General features: G+C 39.8%; 1 protein-coding gene across 1 annotated transcript in view; it reads left to right on the top strand.

Moving 5' to 3' along the window:
• CAMK4 (calcium/calmodulin dependent protein kinase IV) overlaps positions 1-25,886 on the top strand; it is a 259,853-nt gene that overhangs the window by 159,700 nt on the left and 74,267 nt on the right. The window contains exon 6 of the mRNA XM_025293987.1: positions 20,245-20,317. Coding sequence (XP_025149772.1) covers positions 20,245-20,317 — 73 coding nt within the window. The remainder of the gene's footprint in view (positions 1-20,244; positions 20,318-25,886) is intronic.

The following is a 25,886-nucleotide window of genomic DNA, read 5'->3' as shown; positions in this document are numbered from 1 at the left end:
GTTTTGTTTAAGGAGAATCCCTGATGTATTGCTTGAAAAGTGAAAGTGAAGTCTTTCAGTCGTATCTGACTCTTTGCAACCCCGCGGACTGTAGCCTACCAGGCTCCTCCATCCATGGAATTTTCCTGGCAAGAATATTGGAGTGGGTTGCCATTTCCTTCTGCAGGGGATCTTCCCAAACCAGGGATTCAACCCGGGTCTCCCGCGTTGCAGGCAGACTCGTTACTGTATGAGCCACAGGGAAGCTGCTTGGCCTTGTATTGCTTGGTCCTGTGCAAAAAAGTATTTAAGTTACTCATCTTTCAGGTTTTTCTAAGGCATTATTATTCTCATTTTTTTTTAAGACCACAAACTGTAGAAATTGATAAGTCATACAGTCAGGCCTGAAACTCACTACAAACTTTTTTTTTTTTTTTTTTCATTTTCCCCAACTGAAAATATTCTCTTGCAAGAAAATAATCAGTTGTCAATATGCAGGAGAAGTAGTGGTTATATTTGGAGATTATGCATGTAGCTCCTTAATTACCTGACAGAGTCCTAGTATTTCAGTCCTGATAGTCATTTCTACTTCAGCATTCCTGGGTCTCTGCTCTTGGTGGAAATAAATGGAATTGTCAGGACACAGTTATTAGGAAAGAATCCTAGAAATGGAAATTAGGCTTTTTTCCAGTCTTCATGGAGTTGTGTCATGGTTGGTTTTGTGGTTGACCAAACTCAGAACACGTCTGCATTTGTGAAGGCTGTTGTGTCACACACTCGTCATTAGTGTTGGAGTGCAGACATGTGAAGTCTTCCTGTCTAAAGCGTGATGAGCCACTATAGTGAGGGCCATTTCTGAATGCCTTTTAGAGTCCTGCAGCGACAGAGCATTTTACTGACCATGATCTCATTTAACTCTCAACAGCAACACATATAAAACCTAGGCCTTGATGCATACGTATTTTGTAGCCCAGATAACTTGAGGATCAGAGAGGCCCATTAACCGCCATTAGGTCACTCAGTTTACAGTGGATCTAATAACAACAGCAATAAATAAATGGAACTCTACTCTAGTATGTCAGATTCCAATGTATATGATTTTTCTAACACACCATACTGCTGCTATGTAAGCAGATGCTAATATTCTTAATATTTAAAAATGAAACTTCAAATTAGTGACATAACATTTTATTCTGTTTAAGTGTGGCTTAACTTAAACATTAATATGTGTATATATATGTATATATAAATACATATTCTCTTTATGTAGTTTTATCTGTCTACATATAAACAAAACGTGCTTTGATTTGGAGTGGATTTAAAGTCTACTTTTTCAGAAGCTTGACTATAAAGGGAAAAATAAGTGAGGCAGCAGAAAGGGATGCAGGGTAAATGGAGGCTTAGTTACTGTTTTAAACTGGCCCACTGGTAACACATTAATTTGCTGAAGGAAGGAGCCTACTGGATAGGGAAGCAGAAGAGATCTGAGAGGGACTTTTATTTGGAACAACATTCCGGAGATGACCCTGAGGGAATAAGATCAGAGTCACATAAAAGGGTTGTTTTAGAAAAAGTTTCTCTCTTCCTCAGAAGCATAAAGAGTCAAGCTGCAGAAGGGTCAAAGGACCTAGAATAGTCACAGCAGAAAGGAAGAGGAACACACAGGACTTACTACCAGGGCGGGGTTGTGATTCAGGCCTATTTACACGCTAACACATTAGTCTGGTGCACTTCCGCGAGTGCTGGGGAGAGGCGCGGACACCTGAGCGGAGCCCCCTGGGCGTGCAGCAGGCTCAGATGGGCGCCTGCAGGCGGAGGAGAGTGCGTTCCAGGAGCGGATGTGACATGAGTTCATAAGCAGAAAATGAAGAAGGAAAGTGCACCAAGGAATAGCATTCACCCACGAAAAGCAGTGTTTCTTTGGTATATACTGTGTATGTCTCTCTTCCCATGTCCTTCTGAGCCTTCACTTTCTCTGCCATTGCAGTAGACTCCTTCTGGCGTTAGTTTCACTTGGGGCCATCCGTCCATCCGTCCATCCGTCCATCCGTCAGTGTTTAAGGCACAGCTCTGATCCCAGCTTAGGGGCTAGAGCCAGACATCCTGGAACGTGAAGTCAAGTAGGCCTTAGAAAGCATCACTACGAACAAAGCTAGTGGAGGTGATGGGATTCCAGATGAGCTATTCCAAGCTCTATACAGTCAGCAAAAACAAGACCAGGAGCTGACTGTGGCTCAGATCATAACTTCTTATTGGCAAATTCAGACTTAAATTGAAGAAAGTAGGGAAAACCACTAGACCATTCAGGTATGACCTAAATCAAATCCCTTATGATTATACAGTAGAAGTGAGAAATAGATTTAAGGGACTAGATCTGATAGAGTGCCTGATGAACTATGGACTGAGGTTCGTGACTCTCTCCCTAGCTTACAAATTTAATGGATGCTGGTAATACCCTGTGAAACTGTTTATTTAAGCATATGAATTTAATACTCTTTGGGAGAGTTCTTAGAAAAAGCAACAATATAGACAAAAATACCATGAATGAAATAAGAAAAAGCACAAGTGAAGCTTAGGAGTGGTAGATTTACACAAGGTACAGCAGAATTCATTTAAGTATAATTTTGTGTATTGCATCATGAATGTGTCCTGGCAGCCCTCAGGACTTGATTTCTGAAGCACATCACTCGGGGCTTTTCACCCTGTGTATTTGATCTAGTGCCCATCCTCTCCAGGCCAGTGTGTTTCTCACATAAACCTACAGTCATCTAAAAACATCTCCATTTAAGAAAAAGCTGCCATTGGTGGGGCGAGCAGTTGGGCTCCTAATCTTTGTGCCAGGAAGTCTGAGGCCCTCAGGATCTGATCAGATTAGAGCTTTTCAGCTGCGTTGCTTGTGCTAACTTCTGGGCTGGAGATGAGCTCAATTCAATCTACAGCAATTAAGATGACAGGAGCAAATGTACAGAAGTCATATTTTAAAGCAGATCCATAGAGAGAAAGAGGCATCGCCTGTGTTTTCTCATTCTGCATTTAAAATGATGAGGAGATGAGCAGCCCTAGCCATGGGGGAGAAGAACACGTGTTCCAGGAGAAAACAGTGGATGTTGGAAGTATGGCCTTTGAGTTAGAGGCCTGTGGAGGCCACGGGATGCGGGCCTGGGATCTGGGGGAGACACGGTGCCTCTTTCCCGGAGATCCCTGTGCCCAGGCCCATCGGTGGCTGGGAGGCCTGTAGGAACTGGGACCCCAGGGCAGCCTTTTGGGTTGGCGTTGTGATTAAAATCCTAGGAGAGATTTTAGTTTTAGCAGTTGACAATGGAACAACAGGAAATTGTGCAGCATAGATATAAACTACTTGGTCCTGGACCTTTGAAAATGATCTGAAGTCACTAGTATATTTTGTATAAAGCTATAAACTCTTCCTACCATTGTGTAGGTGACAAATCATGGTAGTATTTGCATTGCCCATGACTTCATCACTCATAGAAATCACAGATATTGTTGTATTATATTAGTTGTTCCAGAGATCTCGAAACTGTTTATACTCATCAATTTTTTGAAGCTGTGAATTAAGGTTTGCCACTGGACCTTGTTATCTAACTCAGTAGGTCTTATTATTCTACCACAAATCCAAAATGTATTTGACAAGCATGATTCATTATAATTAGTTTCCTTTATAACCCCATGTATTTTAAGTATATTTTTTAAAACATTCTAAACACAGTCCAGTAGGCTCTCCCAGACTGCCAGAGGCGGCTGTGGCATACCGCCCTCTGTTCCGTGGTTTGTGCCAGGCAGCTCCTGTATGCAGGCATTTATACAGGCTCATTTATGCAGGCAGCTCCTGTATGCAGGCATTTATACAGGCTCATTTATGCAGGCAGCTCATGTATGCAGGCATTTATACAGGCTCATTTATACAGGCAGCTCATGTATGCAGGCCGCTCATTTATGCAGGCATTTATACAGGCTCATTTATATAGGCAGCTCATGTATGCAGGCATTTATACAGGCTCATTTATACAGGCAGCTCATTTATGCAGGCATTTATACAGGCTCATTTATACAGGCAGCTCATTTATGCAGGCAGCTCATGTATGCAGGCATTTATACAGGCTCATTTATGCAGGCAGCTCATGTATGCAGGCATTTATACAGGCTCATTTATGCAGGCAGCTCATGTATGCAGGCCGCTCTGGCCAGTGCCTAATTAGTGAATCTGAAACCATGTTTTGAGGTTGTTGGTTTAGTCGCTAAGTTGTGTCCAACTCTTGCGACTCCATGGACTGGGAACCTACCAGGCTCCTCTGTCCATGGGATGCTCCAGGTAAAAGTACTGGAGTGGATTGCCATTTCCTTCTCCAGGGAATCTTCCTAACCCAGGAATCGAACCCGCATCTCCTGCATTGCAGGCAGATTCTTTACTGACCAAGCTACAAATGAAGCCCTTGTTTTGAGCTTAGTGCCTGGAAAGCTATCTTATGCTTTTGCACTATTTCAGAGTTATTTTTATGATAGCATTCAGTTGTTTTTTGAGCATCTAGTTATCTAGACCTCTTGTCTAATAGCACATGGTTATAATGAGATATCAAAGTTCTGATTAAAACGAGTTAGGCTCTTTTGTGTAGCTTCTGAGGATTGTTTCTTCATCAACAGTATTTTGTAGTGCTGTTTTATAAGAGGCACTGAAGAAACTGGATGAAAAGTAGACCTCATATAAGAGAACTCATAAAATTAACTTTTAATGCATTTATGATCTCATTTTATGACATATCTTTATTTTGGTTACTAATTAATTTTCTCAGTTATCATTTGTTACATAAGTAAATTAATATTTTGTGAAAACAATATGTCACCAATTACTCATATGATCTTTGTTGTTGTTCAGTCACGAAGTTGTGTCCGACTCTTTGCAACCCCGTAGACTGCAGCACACCAGGCCTCCCTGTCCCTCACTATCTCCTGGAGTTTTCCCAGTTTCATATTCATTGAATCCGTGATGCCATCAAACAATCTCATCCTCTGTCGTCCCCTTCTCCTACTGCCTTCAATCTTTCCCAGCATCAGGGTGTTTTCCAGTGAGTCAGTTCTTCTGATCAGGTGGCCAAAGTATTGGAGTTTCAGCTTCAGCATCAGTCCTTCCAATGAATATTCAGGACTGATTTCCTTTAGGATGGTATGGTTGGATCTCTTTGTAGTCCAAGGGACTCTCAAGAGTCTTCTCCAACACCACAGTTCAAAAGCATCAATTGTTTGGCGTTCAGCCTTCTTTATGGTCCAACTCTCAAACATCTGTAAATGTATTCTCATATCCATGTATCAAAAAATATAAATATACCATTCTATTTTGAATTATTCATTTGTTTCCAACTCTTTGCAACCCCATGGACTGTAGCCCACCAGGCTCCTCTGTCCATGGGATTATCCAAGCAAGGACACTGGAGTGGGCTGCCATTCCCTTCTCCAGGGATCTTCCTGACCCAGGGATCAAACCCAGGACTCCAGCATTGCAGGCAGATACATCATCTTCTGAGCCAACAGGGAAGCCCTGAATAGCTAAGTTTCCCAGATTGCTAAATGAAGCAACATTAATATATTTTTATCTAGTAATTGGGCTTCCCTAGTGACTCAATGGTAAAGAATCCTGCCATGCAGGAGATTTGGGTTTGATCACTGGGTTAGGAAGATCCCCTGGAGGAGGAAATGGCAACTCACTCCAGCATTCTTGCCTGGGAAATCCTACGGACAGCAGAGCCTGGTGAGCTACAGTCTGTGGGGTCACAAAGAGTTGGACACAACTGAGTGACTGAGCACAGTAAACTTTTAACTGTATATACATTGTTTGGTTTCTTGGGCATTTTCTTTTGAAATCTCAGCTGAATTTTTGGTAAGCGTTGTTACTGTTGCTCGCGAAGCAGCTGCTGTATTTTGCTGAATTGAGTCACTTATGTTAGTGCAAGTTCGATTGCCCATTGCTCGGTGAGGCCAGACAAACTGAAATGTCAGAGTTTGGAGCAGAGAAAGGTTTATTGCAGGGCCATACAGGAGACTGGTGGCTCATATTAAGAACCCCCAAGCTTGAGCTCCCCGAAGGGATTTAGCAAAGCATTTTTAAAAGCCAGGTGAAGGATCACAGGGTTTGTGATCAGCTCTGCACAGTTCTCCAGTTGGCAGATAAATGAGGTCACAGGGCAGCATCACAGGGGTTAACACACGCCTGGGGCTGTGTGCTGTGTGCTCATGGTCATCAGGTGGTTAACGTCTTCCATTTGGTAGCGGGAGGCTTCACATCTGTATAACTCAGGGAGCAGGCTTCAGATACTGTTGCCTTCCTCAGAGAGGACTCAACAGAGGGTGTGGGGAGGGCCTGTCCTCAGAAGACAGCTTAGGGCCCCACTCCATTACATTTTTTTAAATATAAATTTATTTATTTTATTTTATTTTATTTTTATTTGCAAAACCAATGTGTTTTTATTTTCTTAAAAAACAAAACTTTATTTATTTTATTTATTAATTTATTTATTTTAATTGGGGCTAATTACTGTACAATATTGTATTGGTTTTGCCACACATTGACATGAATCCTCCAACAGGTGTACATGTGTTTCCCATCCTGAACTCCCCTCCCACATCCCTCTCCATACCATCCCTCTGGGTCATCCCAGTGCACCAGCCCAGAGCATCCTGTATCATGCATCGAACCTGGACTGGCAGTTCATTTCTTATATGATATTATACATGTTTCAATGCCATTCTCCCAAATCGTCCCACCCTCTCCCTCTCCCACAGAGTCCAGAAGACTGTTCTATACATCAGTGTCTGTTTTGCTGTCTCACATACAGTTATCGTTACCATCTTTCTAAATTCCATATATATGCGTTAGTATACTGTATTGGTGTTTTTTTTTTTTTTCTTTCTGGCTTACTTCACTCTGTATCCCCACTCCAGTACTCTTGCCTGGAAAATCCCACTGATGGAGGAGCCTGGTGGGCTGCAGTCCATGGGGTCACTAAGAGTCGGACACGACTGAGCGATTTCACTTTAACTTTTCACTTTCATGCATTGGAGAAGGAAATGGCAACCCACTCCGGTGTTCTTGCCTGGAGAATCCCAGGGACGGGGGAGCCTGGTGGGCTGCCGTCTCTGGGGTCGCACAGAGTCGGACACGACGGAAGCGACTTAGCAGCAGCAGCAGCAGCAGCAGTCACTCTGTATAACAGGCTCCACTTTCATCCACCTCATTAGAACTGATTCAAATGTATTCTTTTTAATGCCGAGTAACACTCCATTGTGTATATGTACCACGGCTTTCTTATCCATTCATCTGCTGATGGACATCTAGGTTGCTTCCATGTCCTGGCTATTATGAACAGTGCTGCAATGAACATTGGGGTACATGTGTCTCTTTCAATTCTGGTTTCCTCAGTGTGTATGCCCAGCAGTGGGATTGCTGGATCATAAGGCAGTTCTCTTTCCAGTTTTTAAGGAATCTCCACACTGTTCTCCATAGTGGCTGTACTAGTTTGCATTCCCACCAACAGTCTAAGAGAGTTCCCTTTTCTCCACACCCTCTCCAGCATTTACTGCTTGTAGACTTTTGGATTGCAGCCATTCTGACTGGCGTGAAATGGTACCTCATTGTGGTTTTGATTTGCATTTCTCTGATAATGAGTGATGTAGAGCATCTTTTCATGTGTTTGTTAGCCATCTGTATGTCTTCTTTGGAGAAATGTCTGTTTAGTTCTTTGGCCCATTTTTTGATTGGATCGTTTATTTTTCTGGAATTGAGCTACAGAAGTTGCTTATATATTTTTGGGATTAATTCTTTGTCAGTTGCTTCATTTGCTATTATTTTCTCCCATTCTGAAGGCTGTCTTTTCACCTTGCTTACAGTTTCCTTTGTTGTGCAGAAAGTTTTAATTTTAATTAGGTCCCATTTGTTTATTTTTGCTTTTATTTCCAATATTCTGGGAGGTGGGCCATAGAGGATCCTGCTGTGTTTTATGTCAGAGACTGTTTTGCCTATGTTTTCCTCTAGGAGTTTAATAGTTTCTGGTCTTATGTTTAGATGTTTAATGCATTTTGAGTTTATTTTTGTGTATGGTGTTAGAAAGTGTTCTAGTTTCATTCTTTTACAAGTGGCTGACCAATTTTCCCAGCACCACTTGTTAAAGAGATTGTCTTTTCTCCATTTTATATTCTTGCCTCCTTTGTCAAAGATAAGGTGTCCATAGGTGCATGGATATATCTCTGGGCTTTCTAGTTTGTTTCATTGATCTCTATTTCTGTCTTTGTGCCAGGACCATACTGTCTTGATGACTGTGGCTTTGTAGTAGAGCCTGAAGTCAGGCAGGTTGATTCCTCCAGTTTCATTCTTCTTTCTCAAGATTGCTTTGGCTATTTGAGGTTTTTTGTATTTCCATACAAATTGTGAAATTATTCGTGCTAGCTCTGTGAAAAATACCATTGGTAGCTTGATAGGGATTGCATTGAATCTATAAATTGCTTTGGGTAGTATACTCATTTTCACTATATTGATTCTTCCAATCCATAACATGGCATATTTTTCCATCTATTAGTGTCCTCTGATTTCTTTTACCAGTGTTTTATAGTTTTCTATATATAGGTCTTTTGTTTCTTTAGGTATATATATTCCTAAGTATTTTATTCTTTTCGTTGCAATGGTGAATGGAATTGTTTCCTTAATTTCTCTTTCTATTTTCTCATTATTAGTGTATAGGAATGCAAGGGATTTCTGTGTGTTGATTTTATATCCTGCAACTTTACTGTATTCATTGATTAGCTCTAGTAATTTTCTGGTAGCTAGTCTTTAGGGTTTTCTATGTAGAGGATCATGTCATCTGCAAACAGTGAGAGTTTTACTTCTTTTCCAATCTGGATTCCTTTTATTTCTTTTTCTGCTGTGATTGCTGTGGCCAAAACTTCCAAAACTATCTTGAATAGTAGTGGTGAGAGTGGGCACCCTTGTCTTGTTCCTGACTTTAGGGGAAATGCCTACAATTTTTCACCATTGAGGATACTGTTTGCTGTGGGTTTGTCATATATAGCTTTTATTATGTTGAGGTATGTTCCTTCTATTCCTGCTTTCTGGAGGGTTTTTAAATAAATGGATGTTGAATTTTGTCATAGGCTTTCTGTGCATCTATTGAGATAATCATATGGCTTTTATTTTTCAATTTGCTAATGTGGTGTATTACATTGATTGATTTGCAAATATTGAAGAATCCTTGCATCCCTGGGATAAAGCCCACTTGTTCACAATGTATGATCTTTTTAATGTGTTGTTGGATTCTGATTGCTAGAATTTTGTTAAGGATTTTTGCATCTATGTTCATCAGTGATATTGGCCTGTAGTTTTCTTATTTTGTGGCATCTTTGTCAGGTTTTGGTATTAGGGTGATGGTGGCCTCATAGAATGAGTTTGGAAGTTTGCCTTCCTCTGCAATTTTCTGTAAGAGTTTGAGTAGGATAGGTGTTAGCTCTTCTCTAAATTTTTGGTAGAATTCAGCTGTGAAGCCGTCTGGACCTGGGCTTTTGTTTGGGGGAAGATTTCTGATTACAGTTTCAATTTCTGTGCTTGTGATGGGTCTGTTAAGATTTGCTATTTCTTCCTGGTTCAGTTTTGGAAAGTTGTACTTTTCTAAGAATTTGTCCATTTCTTCCAAGTTGTCCATTTTATTGGCATAGAATTGCTGATAGCAGTCTCATATGATCCTTTGCATTTCTGTGTTGTCATCTCTCCAATTTCATTTCTAATTTTGTTGATTTGACTTTTCTCCTTTTGTTTCTTGATGAGTCTGGCTAATGGTCTGTCAATTTTATTTATCCTCTCAAAGAACCAGCTTTTGGCTTTGTTGATTTTTTGCTATGGTCTCTTTTGTTTCTTTTGCATTTACTTCTGCTCAAATTTTTAAGATTTCTTTCCTTCTACTAACCCTGGGGTTCTTCATTTCTTCCTTTTCTAGTTGCTTTAGGTGTAGAGTTAGGTTATTTATTTGACTTTTTTCTTGTTTCTTGAGGTGTGCCTGTATTACTATGAACCTTCTCCTTTGCATTGCTTTTACTGTGTCCCACAGGTTTTGGGTTGTTGTGTTTTCATTTTCATTTGTTTCATTGCATATTTTGATTTCTTTTTTGATTTCTTCTGTGATTTGTTGGTTATTCAGCAGCATTTTATTCAGCCTCCATATGTTGGAATTTTTAGTAGTTTTTCTCTTGTAATTGGGATCTAATCTTACTGCATTGTGGTCAGAAAAGATGCTTGGAATGATTTCAATGTTTTTGAATTTACCAGGGCTAGATTTATGGCCCAGGATGTCATCTATCCTGGAGAAGGTTCCCTCCACTACATTTTGATTTGTTCAAAAATCTAGAAAGATCCTTGTTACTATAATATCTAGAGACTGCATGACTGAGCTTGCTCCTAAAAGCAGAAGTAACATTCTGTCTGTCGCGTTTTCCTTTGGGAAACATGGGTATGGCCATCCCTCTGGATCTGCCAGAAGTTGCTTGCAGCGGCTGAGCATCCCTTCCCAGTCCAGTGCTTTTTTTTTTTTTGCCATGATAAGGAACAAAAGCAAATGTCCACAGTCTGAAATTTTTCTGGCATCCATTCACTTAACAATTAGTATTGATTCCACAAATATTTATTGACCGCCTACTATGAACAGCTTTGCAGGGATGATCAAAGCAACAGTCTAGTGAGAAGGCTGATAATTTTTCCACAATACCCAACAGAAGACTGACCAAACACATCTGCCATCGTGATGCTGTAGAGAAAAAGATTGCAGGATTTCACTTTCCTTTGCTTGGTCACCAGTACCTTCACCTACAACCTTATGTCTCAGGCATAAACCTGCATTTGCAGCTTGAGAAGTTCCTTCCTATTGCTCTTCCCAATCCATCATGAATGGCCTAGGTCATAGCTCTACTTATTAAATATTTAAAATTGAATATCTGAGTTTCAGAAACTTGTCCCTGTGACATTCTGATGAACAAATCCACTGAGAACAAAATTTTTCTTTTAGCAGAAGGAGCCTGGAAGAGAGGCAGTTGGGTTTTTATGGCAGAACCTAGTAATGGTATACAGAGTTCACGGGGGACCAGGTGGGGAAGGCACCTGCATTTGAGCTCCTGCCCTTATGCCTGCTCTCAAGATGTTTCTGACAAGAGTTAATACATTTCTTGGCTGTACAAACCTTAGTGTAACATATGTTTATGGCGATGTATTTATTAGCGATTTCTCCATTGTGTATGGTCTCCTCAGGGGCAAGGCCCAACTCTTACTCGTCTTTAAGTATTTGTTTTTGGTTGTGCGGGGTGTCCGTTGGTGTGCGGGCCCTTTCCGCAGCTGCCGAGGGCAGGGCTGCCCTAGTTGCCCCGTGCGGACTCACTGCAGCGGCTTCTCTTGTGCGGAACACAGGCTCCAGGGTGCGTGCGCTGCCGTAGTTGTGGCACAGGGGCTCAGCTGCTCCAAGACGTGGGGTCTTCCCAGATCAGGGGTCAAACCTGTGTCCCCAAAATTGGCAGACAGAATCTTTACCACGGAGCCACTTAGGGAAGTCCCCAAATCTTATTCTTTATTAAGTCCAGCAAGTATGGGCTCACATTTGACAGTTAGAAATATTGATTAAATATTATTATCCCATCTTCACGATCTAATTCTCTCTGTAGTCTTGGTCCTTTTCCTTAGAATGGTTTCCCTGCTCTCCAGTCCCATGCTTCTCCCCTGCATGTATCCCACCCCCAGCTCCCATCCTCCCGACAGCTAGAAAACTCCTGTATGTCCTTCAGGTATGAGCCACCTCTGGAATACTTTTCTCACCCCGCATGGCCTGCAGAATAAACTGTCTGCCCTTCCTCGGAGCTCCCAGGCCATTCTCTAATACCTGTCACGACATTTAGCATGCTGTGTAGATTGTTGTCTGTGTTTTTATACCAGGAGAAACCAGTTGAGTGCAGAAGCCTTGTTTGGTGTACTACTGAGCACCGAGCACACAGCTGTCATTCCATAATATTTATTAGATAAATAAATACATGGGCACCTTTGTTAGAATGCATCATCCTTATTAATTGGATGAAGTATATTGCTATTTTAATATATAGTATAGGAAAGTAGTGAAATTTGCATTATTCTTTCTACAACCACTACTCTTCCCTCTATACTACCTGAAAACAGTCCCAAGGAAATTCACGTCTCCAGCCAGCCAGTCACTGGACATTCACACAAAGACATGTTCTGAACACAGGCCCTTAACCCTTAATTATATCAAAATGAAAACTCATAAATATCATACTTAGGTCAAAGCTTGAGAATTCACAATAAAGTGAATTATAGAAAAGAAATTCTAGTGAGTGAAGCACTTCTTTTCTAAGGGATGGAGAAGCTCATAAGAATTCATGTATATTTAACAGACAAGGAGGGTTTCTCATCAGGAAGGCCACTCATGGTTGTGCAAGTTGGTTCTGGACTAACCCAGAAAGAGTTCTTGTGTAAACGAAGCCATGAGTCATGCCCCCTGGAGGGGTATCCCAAAGTTGTGGTAAAGCTCTAGTCTCGAGTGACTATGGGAGAGTCCACACTGATTTCTGCAGGGCCAGAGGTAATTGATTCTCTCCTCTTCTGGGCAGAATGGGAGATGGGAAAAAAATGTTAATTATCAGCCATTCTTTTCATCATCTGCGTAACAACGTCCTTCCTTTAACAGGACTGGAGCAAACCAAGCAGGTGCAGCCCCCAGAGGACACATTAATCACATTAGTGTTGGTTGATGGGTGTGCCACAGAATCCACACTCAGAGAGGAATGCAGAGGGTGAGGTAATGGTAGTTGAAGTTCTCTACTTCCTCTGACACAGTAGTTTTTCTTTTCCCCTTTTAAGGGGATACTCCATTTGAAAATACTCAGAGAGTATCAGTCAGTCAGTCAGTTCAGTCACTCAGTTGTGTCCGACTCTTTGCAACGCCATGGACTGCAGCACGCCAGGCCTCCCTGTCCATCACCAACTCCTAGAGTTTGCTCAGACTCATGTCCATTGAGTCAGTGATGCCATCCAACCATCTCATCCTCTGGCGTCCCCTTCTCCTCCTGCCTTCAATCTTTCCCAGCATCAGGGTGTTTTCCAATGAGTCAGTTCTTCAGGAAGTCAGTCAGAGAGTATAGTTAAGTATAGTTTCAATTAAAATTTTAGTAAGTAAATTATGTAACTTAATCATGAATTGGAAAAACTCATATTGTTGTAAGGAAATGTCATGTGAAAATTTATTTTTAAGGACCAGTTAATAATAACCCCCTGAGTATTGTAATCTGTCTTTGCATTTTATTTGACCCTGGTGCATAACAGGTGTCTAATAAATAAACTGTGATGTTCATAATAAATGAACTGTGGTATTGGAGAAGACTCTTGAGAGTCCCATGGACTGCAAGGAGATCCAGCCAGTCCATTCTGAAGGAGATCAGCCCTGGGATTTCTTTGGAAGGAATGATGCTAAAGCTGAAACTCCAGTACTTTGGCCACCTCATGTGAAGAGTTGACTCATTAGAAAAGACTCTGATGCTTGGAGGGATTGGGGGCAGGAGGAGAAGGGGACGACAGAGGATGATGTGGCTGGATGGCATCACCAACTCGATGGACGTGGGTTTGAGTGAACTCCAGGAGTTGGTGATGGACAGGGAGGCCTGGAGTGCTGCAATTCATGGGGTCAATAAGAGTCAGACACAACTGAGCGACTAAACTGAATAAATAAAAAAATTAGGAAGAGTATTCCGTGTTTCATTCTTTGAAAATATATGAGTTTTTTTGGCAGTGTTCAAAATAATTGCATGAAGAAAATAATTAATTTCTTCCCATCAATATAGTTTTTCTGAATCTTAATAATTATGGTCATTGAGGTATCTTCTTTTAATACATCTTTTTATTTTGTCATATCTGTTCTGATCATGCCCTATTTGGAAAACTTTTTCAAAATATAGCATCAGATACTTTGAGAACTTAAACTTCTTGCCACAACATTAAAAAAGAAGGTACTTTCTGAAAACTAACTATACTATTTGAGATACTAACCATCTAGGAAAAATTACAATGTTAATTACAAAAATTCAACAGTTTTTAAAATTGTTTTTTGCTATTCTGTTTCTTTTATGTTTTGAATTGACCTTTTTCAGATGTCTTTTCCACAAACATTTTGTGAGATGAAAACGTCTTGTGTAAGTTGTTAATCTACAGTCTATCAAAAAAAAAAAAAATGTTTTCTCTTAAAATTCTGGGAAGACAGAAACCACTATAAAGTTGTTTTTCAGTCTTCCCAAATATCCCTATAAGATTAGACTGAAAAACTAGCACGGAAAAACCAAAACCTCACAGACAACATCTATAGCAAAACCAGGTGATAGAGTATCTCTGTGACGCTAAAATATGAACAACTGAGGACAAAATAATGACAATTTGGAAGAGCTGTATGGTATTAGCATTTATGGAAGAAGAGGCAGAGGACGCAAGAGGACATGTGATAGAACTAAGAACAGAACACTCAAATCTTCAAATCATTGGGAGCAGGATGGGCCAGTATAAGAAGAAAGCTAAGGGCTGGAAGAAGCACAATCTGGGATCAAGATTGCTGGGAGAAATATCAATAACCTCAGATATGCAGATGACACCACCCTTATTGCAGAAAGTGAAGAGGAACTCAAAAGCCTCTTGATGAAAGTGAAAGAGGAGAGTGAAAAAGTTGGCTTAAAGCTCAACATTCAGAAAATGGAGATCATGGCATCTGGTCCCATCACTTCATGGGAAATAGATGTCAGACTTTATTTTTTTTGTGCTCCAAAATCACTGCAGATGGTGATTGCAGCCATGAAATTAAAAGAGGCTTACTCCTTGGAAGGAAAGTTATGACCAACCTAGACAGTATTTTGAAAAGCAGAGATATTACTTTGCCAACAAAGGTCCGTCTAGTCAAGGCTATGGTTTTTTCAATGGTCATGTATGGATGTGAGAGTTGGACTGTGAAGAAAGCTGAGCGCCGAAGAATTGATGCTTTTGAACTGTGGTGTTGGAGAAGACTCTTGAGAGTCCGTTGCTTGGACTGCAAGGAGATCCAACCAGTCCATCCTAAAGGAAATCCGTCCTGGGTGTTCATTGGAAGAAATGATGCTGAAGCTGAAACTCCAGTACTTTGGCCACCTCATTTGAAGAGTTGACTCATTGAAAAAGACTCTGATGCTGGGAGGGATTGGGGGCAGGAGGAGAAGGGGACGACAGAGGATGATGTGGCTGGAAGGCATCATCTACTCGATGGATGTGAGTTTTAGTGAACTCTGGGAGTTGGTGAGGGACAGGGAGGCCTGGCATACTGCGATTCATGGGGTTGCAAAGAGTCTGACACGACTGAGCGAGTGAACTGAACTGAAGGGCTTTTTGGCATCCAAATTTCTGAGAAGTGCAAGGGCTACACCCCCAGTAATGTTTGAAGAGACTGCTACAGTCAAGGCCCTATGAACTCTTGAAATTGATATCTAAAGCCTCGTTGGAGGGTGGCAGGGGGAGAAAATGTATTGAGGAGAAACTTCTGGAAAGAGACTTCGGTAATCAGAATAGAGAGGATAGGTGAGGGAATGATGTTCCAGACAGGGAAGAGATCTTAGAAAGGATGAGGTCCAGACTTCGAAAACTTCATGAAATTAACTGTACAGTCTAGAGCTGTGACAGTGGAATAGATATCCCGACTTGTGAGTCTGTAAAAAGGCTGAAAAACAGATTTCCCTTAAAAATAAGCAGCAAAGCAATGGCTTAGTTAATTCCAAAACAAAATGATTATAAGAAGATAGAAAACAAGAAGTAGAATAGGGTCCCTTCAGGCGGTGAAAGCATGGTGGGAGGATATGCCCAGAAAAGGAAGGAAATTATAACAATGCAAAATAAACTAAAATTAAGAAAACCATAGAAAAAAGCAATATAAGTCAAAAGTAGAAAAGCTTTTCTTTAAAGTGTACTTGCTTTGCAGTATTAGTTTCACAGCATACTGAGTAAACATTTCCATAGATTATATCCATTTAGCCTTGTTAGAAAATCCGCCTGTGCTGTGCTGGCGCCCTTGCCGCTCGTCTGCTTTGTACACGGTCGTCCGTGTCTCAGTCTCCTGCCCCTGTCATGGCCTCCCTTCTCCCCTTTCCCTACGTAGAACTGGTTTGTTCTCTCTACCTGGAATGTGTTTCTGTCTTGTTATGTACATTACTAGTTTGTTTTATGTTTTATATTCCACATATAAGTGATAACATAGAGTATTTGTCTTTCTCTGTTTGATTTATGTCACAAAGCATAATTCTCTCTGGGTCCATTCCCATTGCTGCAAATGGCAGGATTTTATTCCCTTTTACAGCTGATTACTATTCCATTGTGCCTATGTGGCACATCTTGACCCATTCGTTTGTTGATGGACACTGAGGTTGCTTCCATGTCTTGGCCATTGTAAGTGGTGCTGCTGTGAACATCTGGGTGCATGTAGCTTTTTGAATAGTGTTTCCCTTTTCTTTGGATATATACCCAGGAGTGAAATTGCTGGATCATATGGTAGTTCTATTTTCAATTTTTTGAGGAACATCTATACTGTTGTCCAATATGGTTCTACTGATTTACATTCCTACTAATAATGTACAAGGGTTCCCTTTTTTCCACATCCTTGCCAACATTTGCTATTTGTGGGGTTTTTGATGATAGCCTTTCTAAAAGGCGTGAGGAGATATCTCCCTGTGGTTTTGAGTTGCCTTTCTCTGATCATCAGTGATGTTAAACATCTTTATATGTACCTATTGGCCATTAGTATATCTTTTAAAAAGTCTGTTTTGATCTCCTGCCCATTTTTTGATCAGGCTGCCTGTGTTTCTGATGTTGACTTGCATGAGCTGTCACACATGGCAGTGGGTGCCTGTGTGCTCGGTCTGTCAGTCGTGTCTGACTCTGTGATCCCGTCGACTATAGCCCACCAGGCTCCTCTGTCCATGGGATTTCCCAGGCAAGAATACTGGAGTGGGTTGCCATTCCCTTCTCCTGGGGGTCTTCCCAAACCAGGGATCAAACCTAAGTCTTTTGCATCTCCTGATTGGCAGGCAGATTCTTTACCACTAGTGCCCTCTGGGAGGCCCATATATGTTGGATATTAATTCCTTATTGGTCATATCATTTATAACTAGTTTCTCCCATTCAGTAGCTTGTCTTTTCATTTTGTCAATGGTCCCACTTGCTTATTTTTGCTTTTACTTCTTTTGCTTCGGAGACAGATCTGAAAAAACATTACTATTATTTGTGTCAAAGAGTTTTCTGCCTAGATTTTCTCCTAGAAGTTTTATGGTTTCAGGTCTTATATTTAGATCTTTAATCCATTTTGAGGGTTTTTTTTTTTTAATGGCGTGAAGAAATGTTCAAATCTCGTTCTTTTGCAAGTAGCTGTCCAGTTTTCCCAGTAGCATTTACTGAAAAGACTCTCCTTTCTCAGCTCTGTATTCTTGACTCTTTTGTCATATATTAATTGGCCTTAAGTGTGTAGGTTTATTTCTGCAGTCTCTATTCCGTTCCTTGATCTATGTACCTGTTTTTGTGCCACCTGTGTGCTGTTTTGATTACTGTAGCTTTGTAGTATAGTCTGAAGTCAAGATGCATGATACCTCCAGCTTTGTTCTTTTTCCTCAAGATTGTTTTGTAAATTTGGGGGTTTTTGTGATTCCATGGAAATTTTAGGATAATTTATTCTAGTTCTTTTTTTTTTTTTTATTCTAGTTCTGTAGAAAATGTCATGGGTAGTTTGATAGGGATTGCATTAAATCTGTAGATTGCTTTGCATAGTTTGTGAATTTTAGCAATATTTATTCTTCTAATCCCAGAACATGGGCTATTTTTTCATTTCTTTGTAGTATCTTCAGTTTCCCTCATCAGTGTTCTCTAGTTTTCAAAGTATAGTTCTTTCACTTCCTTGGTTAAGTTTCTTCCTAGGTATTTTATTTTTTGGACATAGTTTTAAACAGGATTATTTTCTTGCTTTCTCTTTCTGATCATTATTAAGTGAAGTGAAGTTGCTCAGTCGTGTCCGAATCTTTGCAACCCCATGGACTGTAGCCTACCAGGCTCCTCTGTCCATGGGATTTTCCAGGCAATAGTACTGGAGTGGATTGCCATGTCCTTCTCCAGTGGATCTTCCTGACCCAGGGATTGAACCCGGGTCTCCCGCATTGTAGACAGACACTTCACCGTCTGAGCCACCAGGGAAGTCCTGATCATTATTAGTGTATTGAAAAGCAAATAGATTTCTGTATATTAATCTTACATCTTGCAACTTACTTGAATTCATTTATTATATAGTTTTTTTGTGAAGACTTTAGGACTTCCTATATAGAGTGTCATGTCATCTGCAAGAAGTTCCATTTTACCTCTTCCCTCCTATTTTGGATGCCTTTTATTTATTTATTTTTTGGTCAGAGTTCTGTGGCTAGGATTTCTAATACTGTGTTAAGTAAAAGTGGAGAGAATGGACATCCTTGTCTTGTTCCTAATTTTAGAGGAAAGGCATTTAGCTTTTCACTGTTGAATGTAATGTTGGATTTTGTAATCCAGCTGTAATCCAGCTGTGGATTTGTCTTAAATGGCCTTTATTATTTTGAGATGTGTTCCCTCTCTATACAGTTTGATGAGTTTTTCATCATGAATGGTTGTTGAATTTTGTCAAATGCTTTTGCTGCATCTATTGAGATGATCATGTGATTTTTATCCTTCCTTATGTTAATGTGGTTCAGCGCATTCATTGATTTGCAAATATTTAACCATCCTTGCATCTTGGAATAAATCCTACTTGATCATAGTGTGTGACTCTTTCAATACATTGTTGAGTTAGGGTTACTGATACTTTGTTGACAGTGCTTGCATCTGCATTGATCAGATATTGGCCTATACTTTTCTTGTTTTGTGTTATCTTTGTCTGGTTTTGGTATCAGGGTAATGGTGGCCTCTTAGAGTAAATTTTGGAGTTTTCCCTCCTCTTACATTTTTTGGAATAGCTTGAGAAGGATAGATATTAATTCTCTTTTACGTGTTTGTTAGAATTACCCTGTGAAGCCCACTCCCTCCTGGACTTAAGTTTGCTGGGAGTGTTTTTTAATTACAAATTCAATTTTAATACTACTGATTCATCTGTTCAGATTGTCTATTTCTTTCTGATTTAGTCTTGACGGTTTATTTCTAGAAAGTCTTCCATTTCTTCTAGGTTGTCCAAGTTGTTGGCATATAACTGTTCATGGTATTCTGTCTCTTTTTTTTTTTCTTTGTATTTCTGTGGTATTTGCTGTTATTTCTCCTCTTTCATTCCTTATTTTGTTTATTTGAGCCCATAAAGTAGAAAAACTCTTATATGTGTGTAATTGCATACCCCAAAGAAGAAATCCAAAGCAATGGAAGAAAATAAATATGAAACATTCTAATTCAGGAAAATTTTTTTTAAAAAAGAAAAGATTTTAATTTCAAAAGAAAATGTCTGGCCCAAATCTATGCAAAAGGAGTGAGTCATTTATTTAGAAAAGAAAAGCAGATGAGAGGGAGTAAGGGGGTGTAAAAGAGGAGCTGCAGATAAAAAGAGAAGAAAAGACGTATCAGCCAATCAGTTGCATGGACTTAATTTTAATACTGATTCAAACAAACCAATTTTAAAAACAAATAGAAAGTTGAAACTGCATATCTGATGATATTAAGGAATTGTCATTTATAGATATGATAATGGCATTGTAGTTATGATTTTAAAAGATCCTTTATTTTTAAAGATACCTCCTTAAATATTTATGAATGAAATTATATGATGTCTGATATTTGCTTTAAAATAATAGAGGAGGAGGGAAAGTAATTGGATAGACAAAGCAACATTGGCCATGAATTGGTAATTGCTGAAGCAATGTGACAATTAAATGAGATGGTTCATGGCATATTGTCTACTTGTTATAGGTTTAAAATTATTTGCAACACAGAGTTTGAAAATAATTTTTTGTCCCCGACAGGATGGATACTTCAAGCCTAGGCAAAATAAATGTTTTCCATTTTCGTAAATAAACCTAAAGACGTCTAGATTGCCAACTTATGGAAATCTTTCCCCTCGTGTTATGGGAGCCTGCTGTAATTGTTTAGATAAATCTTTAACATTAATTTAACCTCTTTTAACATCTGCTCAATTGAATGCATGTGTCTGAGAAGCATTTCATGGTTTTTTTTAGGATTGTGGAAAAGGGATATTATAGTGAGCGAGATGCTGCGGATGCTGTCAAGCAGATCTTGGAGGCGGTTGCTGTGAGTATGAAGTGACAGGGATGGTGTAACCTTGGTGCTGTCTCCCGTTATAGGCTCGTCTGTAAGAGTGTATTTCAGTGACAAACCGTAAAATTTACAGAAAAACTGTATGAAATATTTATTAGAAAATGTTGAACAAATTTATATTTTCTGTTGATAACTCAGACTCTGAAAGATGCAGTCCTGATATGTAATGCCGTAAGTTTATAAGAATCATTTCCATTCTGTTGTTTTGAGTAAAATCAGACTTTGGTGCCTATGGTTGTTGTTTTCTCTCTGCATTTCTTGAATTTTTCTCTTTTTTGTTTTTTGTTGTTTAGTAAGGAAGTGGGAAAAGGTTCAAAGAGATAAATATAGACCTTAGAGCATAGAGATTGTTGAGTTTTCTTTCAAGAAAAGAAATGAGTAAATTAGGAGAATAAATTCTGACAATTTTTTGAAAGGGAGAAGAAGTGTGTTAACACTTTAAACTGAAATAAAGCTTTATAAATTGATGGAAACATGCACCCATAGTTACACACACACACACAAATGTAATTTTGAGTTTAATTGTATTGAATTAGCAGAGGAACATTTGTCTAGATAAAACAGACTCAATTGGTGAAAATCTTCCCATATATTCAGTGGTGTCTAGTACATCCTTGGGGAAGGTAATGGCACCCCACTCCAGTACTTTTGCCTAGAAACTCCCATGGACGGAGGAGCCTGGTGGGCTGCAGTCCATGGGGTCGCTAGAATTGGACACGACTGAGCGACTTCACTTTCACTTTTCACTTTCATGCATTGGAGAAGGAAATGGCAACCCACTCCAGTGTTCTTGCCTGGAGAATCCCAGGGACGGGGGAGCCTGGTGGGCTGCCGTCTATGGGATCGCACAGAGTCAGACACGACTGAAGTGACTTAGCAGCAGCAGCAGTACATCCTTGGACACTTTGGTGATCCTTTTATTGAATCTAAAGCCAGAACAAATTTAAAACAAAAACCGTATTATTTTACCTACTCACAAAGCTTTACAAAGCTTCAGTTTAGGAAGCAGGTTACTACATTCAAGTCAAACATTCTTTGAGAGAAGTTTTATAAAAATCAAATTTTCTCTGATTGCTGAAAATAAGGGTTAATTTGGAGAAAAAAATTAAAGTGATTTTTCTTAGTGTTTCACAGGTAGAAAGAAGCAATTTAAAGCTTGTGAGAAGTAGCTGGCATTTATGAAATAGTTTGTTGTCAGCTACATGGCTATAGCGAACTATAAAAAATAAGACAGTTGGGAACTAAGTAATCATTGATGTAGCTCACATTTCTCCTGAATCACACACTTTTAAGACTGTATCTATGCTTGTTTTCCAACCCACAGAAGTTGAAAACTTCAAGGCTCTTGGGAAATACGTTGCAAGCATAACTGTACCCCTCAGGCGACAAACCTTAAAACCCTTCTCTTCGCCCCTATGTCATCTCAAGTCTTGCCCCAAATATTTCACACTATTTGTGTAACTGTAATCTTGCTTCTTCTGCTTTTTAGCTTTAGATAGCATTTTTAAAAGCTTTTACAGTGAATATGAAAGATGTTTCCCCTTTGGGTTTGAATTCATTCATTCAGTCTTTAAGTGCAGTCTTTAAGCCTTCTTGATACTCAGCCTCTTGAAATAAATTCCAGATTGTCCCAAGTTAAACAGTCTAGTCAGTCTTGACATTTGGGACAGGTCATCATGTCATCTGTCATAAAGCACAAGGCCAAAGCTTAAAGCCCTCTTTTCTATTTACTTATAGAGAGAACCAGGGAATATTTCATCTCCTCTGGTAGCTCACTGTCTCTGCAACCTCTAGTCCTTTCCTTGTTACCACTGATATCCTACTGTTCCTCTATTTTCAGAAAAATCACCATCATTCTCTTTTATCCACCCCTGATGCTGCCTTCTCTCTTTTGCTAACCACAGTTCTCTTGGGCATATATTAATTTCAAAGCCATAAACTTGGAGCCTGGAGAAACTTGCAATATAGAGTGTACAGTGAATTTAACAAAATAAAAGGAAATGGTTGAAGAAATATTAAATATGTCTGCTATCTCAAAAAAAATAGATTCTTTTGTTTGAATTGTTTTAAATATTATAGTGATGGGCATGAAGAGTTGCAAACAAAGTCATCTAACCCTTTAAGGTTATGGTATCTGAACACTGAAGAAAGAGAGGAAATGAACATGATTATAAGGATGCAAAAAAGGATGAAATAGTGGAAGTTCCTTTTGTTAAATTTTTAAAATCTGTAATCTCCCCTAAAAAAGAGATAAATTTCTTTTAAATAAATTTAAATTTAAATACATTTAAATTTAAATAAACTTAGCCTGTTAGAATTAAGATAAAGAATTAATGCTAAAGAGTCAGACACGACTGAGCGACTTTACTTTCACTTTTCACTTTCCTGCAATGAAGAAGGAAATGGCAACCCACTCCAGTGTTCTTGCCTGGAGAATCCCAGGGACAGGGGAGCCTGGTGGGCTGCCGTCTATGGGGTCGCACAGAGTCGGACACGACTGACGCTACTTAGCAGCAGCATTGAAGAACTGGAAAGACAAAAGGGAAACACTAAGCTGATCTATTGTAGAGGTAGCAGCTTCAAGATGGAGCCTCCTGTTAGACTGGAGAAACCCAGTAAAGAGGCTGGATGATTAAAGTTTAGAAGTGTAAAGGAGGTGCTCTATAGTCCTGTGTGCAGGCCGACTGTGAGGACCTGCCCATGAAGCTGCTCCTCAGACCTTGGAGAAGAGTGTTCTAGCCAACCAGTGTGAGTATCACTGAAGAGGGGCCCGGAATTGGTTCTATGAGCGCTGGAAAACTGGAAACAATGGCTGCTGTCCAAAGGATCTGCCCCTGCAAGGTGAAGAAGTGTTTCAGAAGTGCATGGGACAGGCTCAGAAAAGGAGCAAGTGCCTTCATCCTCTTCCAGCCTCCACTGTCTCCCTGGTGCCCTCTAACACAGAGTCACACGGGAAACCAGCGAGGAAGAGTGTGGCTGGTAACTCATCCCAGCTTCACAAAGGACTGTAAAAGGCAAAGTTAAAGTTGAGAGACAATACCTTAATAAATGGTACTGTAAGTTATTTGAAAACAAAAATCAATTCTGAAAATTTCTATTTCTATTCATAGACTCTTTAAAGTTTTCATAGTCTTTACTAATGTGTGTGAAATGGTTCTGGAGGTCAATGAAATCAAAACAAATGCAGCAGCATTAAAAACTTACTATCTATGTTTATAAAGGGCAATATATGTGTTATTCAGCTTTACATTTTTTGACATGTTTAAGCCTTCTTCCATCTGACCTCTAATTCCTGTTGACAGAACCAGTGTACTTTTATAAAGATGGAAAGGGCTAGAACCTCTTTCCTCATCCTCCCTTGCTGCCAAGGGCATATGACCCAGTGCCCACCAGTGGGTTCTGAGGGGCCATCTACTCATGAACTGTTGGAAAAGTTTCCCTTTAATAAAAGGAGGACCAAGGGCGGAAAGGTCTTCTCTCCTCTTCACTGTCATCTTGGAGTCTGTCTGTGATGCTGGGAGCTGCTTTTGCTGTCTTGTAATTATAAGGAGAAACATAACTGTGCTGAAGAGGGCAGAGAATGCATTTGGAGTTCTGTTTGACACCTCTCAGTATTTCTGCCGCGTTAAGTTGTGTGTCTTGTTACTTGAAGCGAGAGGCACTGGACTTACTCTTGAATAAACGTTTGCGTATATACTAATAATGGCTGTGTGTCAGAGCACGCTGCATACTTTTCCATCCATGTAAACGTGACAGGAAGGGCATACTCCTGGACAAAGGGATTCTGGTGCCGCAGTTGTCTAAAAACTGAACTTCACTGAGTGTAAAGCACACACCAGCGTGCCGTGTGTATCTGTGCTAGTCGCGCCTGACTCTGTGAGACCCCGTGGACTGCAGCCTGCCAGGCTCCTCCGTCCATGGGATTCTCCAGGCAAGAATACTGGAGTGGGCTGCCATTTCCTTCTCCAGGGCATCTTCCTGACCCAGGGATCCAACCTGCATCTCTTGCATCTCCTGCATTGGCAGGCAGATTTTTACCACTGCACCATGGGAAGCCCCCAACATACTGTTAAATCAGGATTAAGTATGATTCAAAGGGACAGTGAGGTTTAAGGTTACTAACATTAAGCTTGTTTCTGGCACTTGTTCTTGTGAATGTTGTTTCTGCTTGAGTACACTTATTGTCAATAAAAAGATTCTTCTGTGGAGTTAATAAGCATTGAGAGACTAGAACAGCAAATGTGGGTGGTTTTGTTTTTTGAGTTTGTCAGTTCCTGTGATATTTACTTTGGAGAATAGATTTTGGTGCAAGGCTGAAGGCATTAAAATATAATGAGAATTTTACCAGTAAAAGTAAATGTAGTTTCTAAGAATTGAGAGATTACATTCATCAGAGAAGAAATACAGTTCTGTTAATATTCTAATGTTTTTTATTTATAAACATAGAATAAAATAGATCAGTGGCTCAGGCATAGCAGGGACATTTTATCAGAAAAAAAATTGGAGCAAAAAAATAATCTACCTTCTGAAAATTATAGCTCAGTATTAAGAACATGGAGATCTAAAAATAATGCCTGGGAAGGAGGTATTTTGCTCTAATGTACAGAATGTTTCTGTACGTCATTATTGGCAATGATAACAATATCAAAAGTTTATCAAATTCTGAGTGGCCTTCTCTCTTTTGATTACCAGGTGAATCACAATAAATTCTGAAGTACATGTCTAGAAATTTTCCAATTTCTATATATAAAACATCATGTCAGTTGTTACATTCTAAATGACTTGGTGCTTCTGTAAATGTTGAATGATGTCAGTCATTCAGTTCAACCATTAGCTAATTCTCTGGTATGTGCCAAAATCTTGGATACAGAGATTAAGAAGTTCACTAGTTTATAGAGCATACATTGGCACATAGCTGTAAGAATATATATGTGTACCAACTGATGCATTTTGCAAATTCAAAGACATTACAGAAGGCAAAGCTATTCAAAACATCTAGAAAGAAACTGAATCAGAAAAATCTTGCCAGAGGAGGTTATGTCTGTGTTGGGTTTTAAGAGAAAAAGATTCTTCTTTGGTAAGCAACCAGTATGAAAAAAAAAAGGCAATTTCAGGAATATTCCTTTTCTCCAGTAAATTGTTATAGATCATAATAGACCAAAGGCAAAGGTGTGAACTGCTGGTCTTTGGAATGGTATGGACCTAACAGAAGCAGAAAATATTAAGAAGAGATGGCAAGAATACACAGAAGAACTGTACAAAAAAGATCTTCACGACCCAGATAATCACGATGGTGTGATCACTGACCTAGAGCCAGACATCCTGGAATGTGAAGTCAAGAGGGACTTAGAAAGCATCACTATGAACAAAGCTAGTGGAGGTGATGGAATTCCAGATAAGCTATTTCAAATCCTGAAAGATGATGCTGTGAAAGTGCTGCACTCAATATGCCAGCAAATTTGGAAAACTCAGCAGTGGCCACAGGACTGGAAAAGGTCAGTTTTCATTCCAGTCCCAAAGAAAGGCAATGCCAAAGAATGCT

The sequence above is a fragment of the Bubalus bubalis genome, chromosome 9, assembly GCF_019923935.1.
Source record: "Bubalus bubalis isolate 160015118507 breed Murrah chromosome 9, NDDB_SH_1, whole genome shotgun sequence".
Classification (NCBI taxonomy): domain Eukaryota; kingdom Metazoa; phylum Chordata; class Mammalia; order Artiodactyla; family Bovidae; genus Bubalus; species Bubalus bubalis.
Note: the sequence above shows the minus strand (reverse complement) of the source record. Positions and strands in the feature narration are given on the sequence as shown.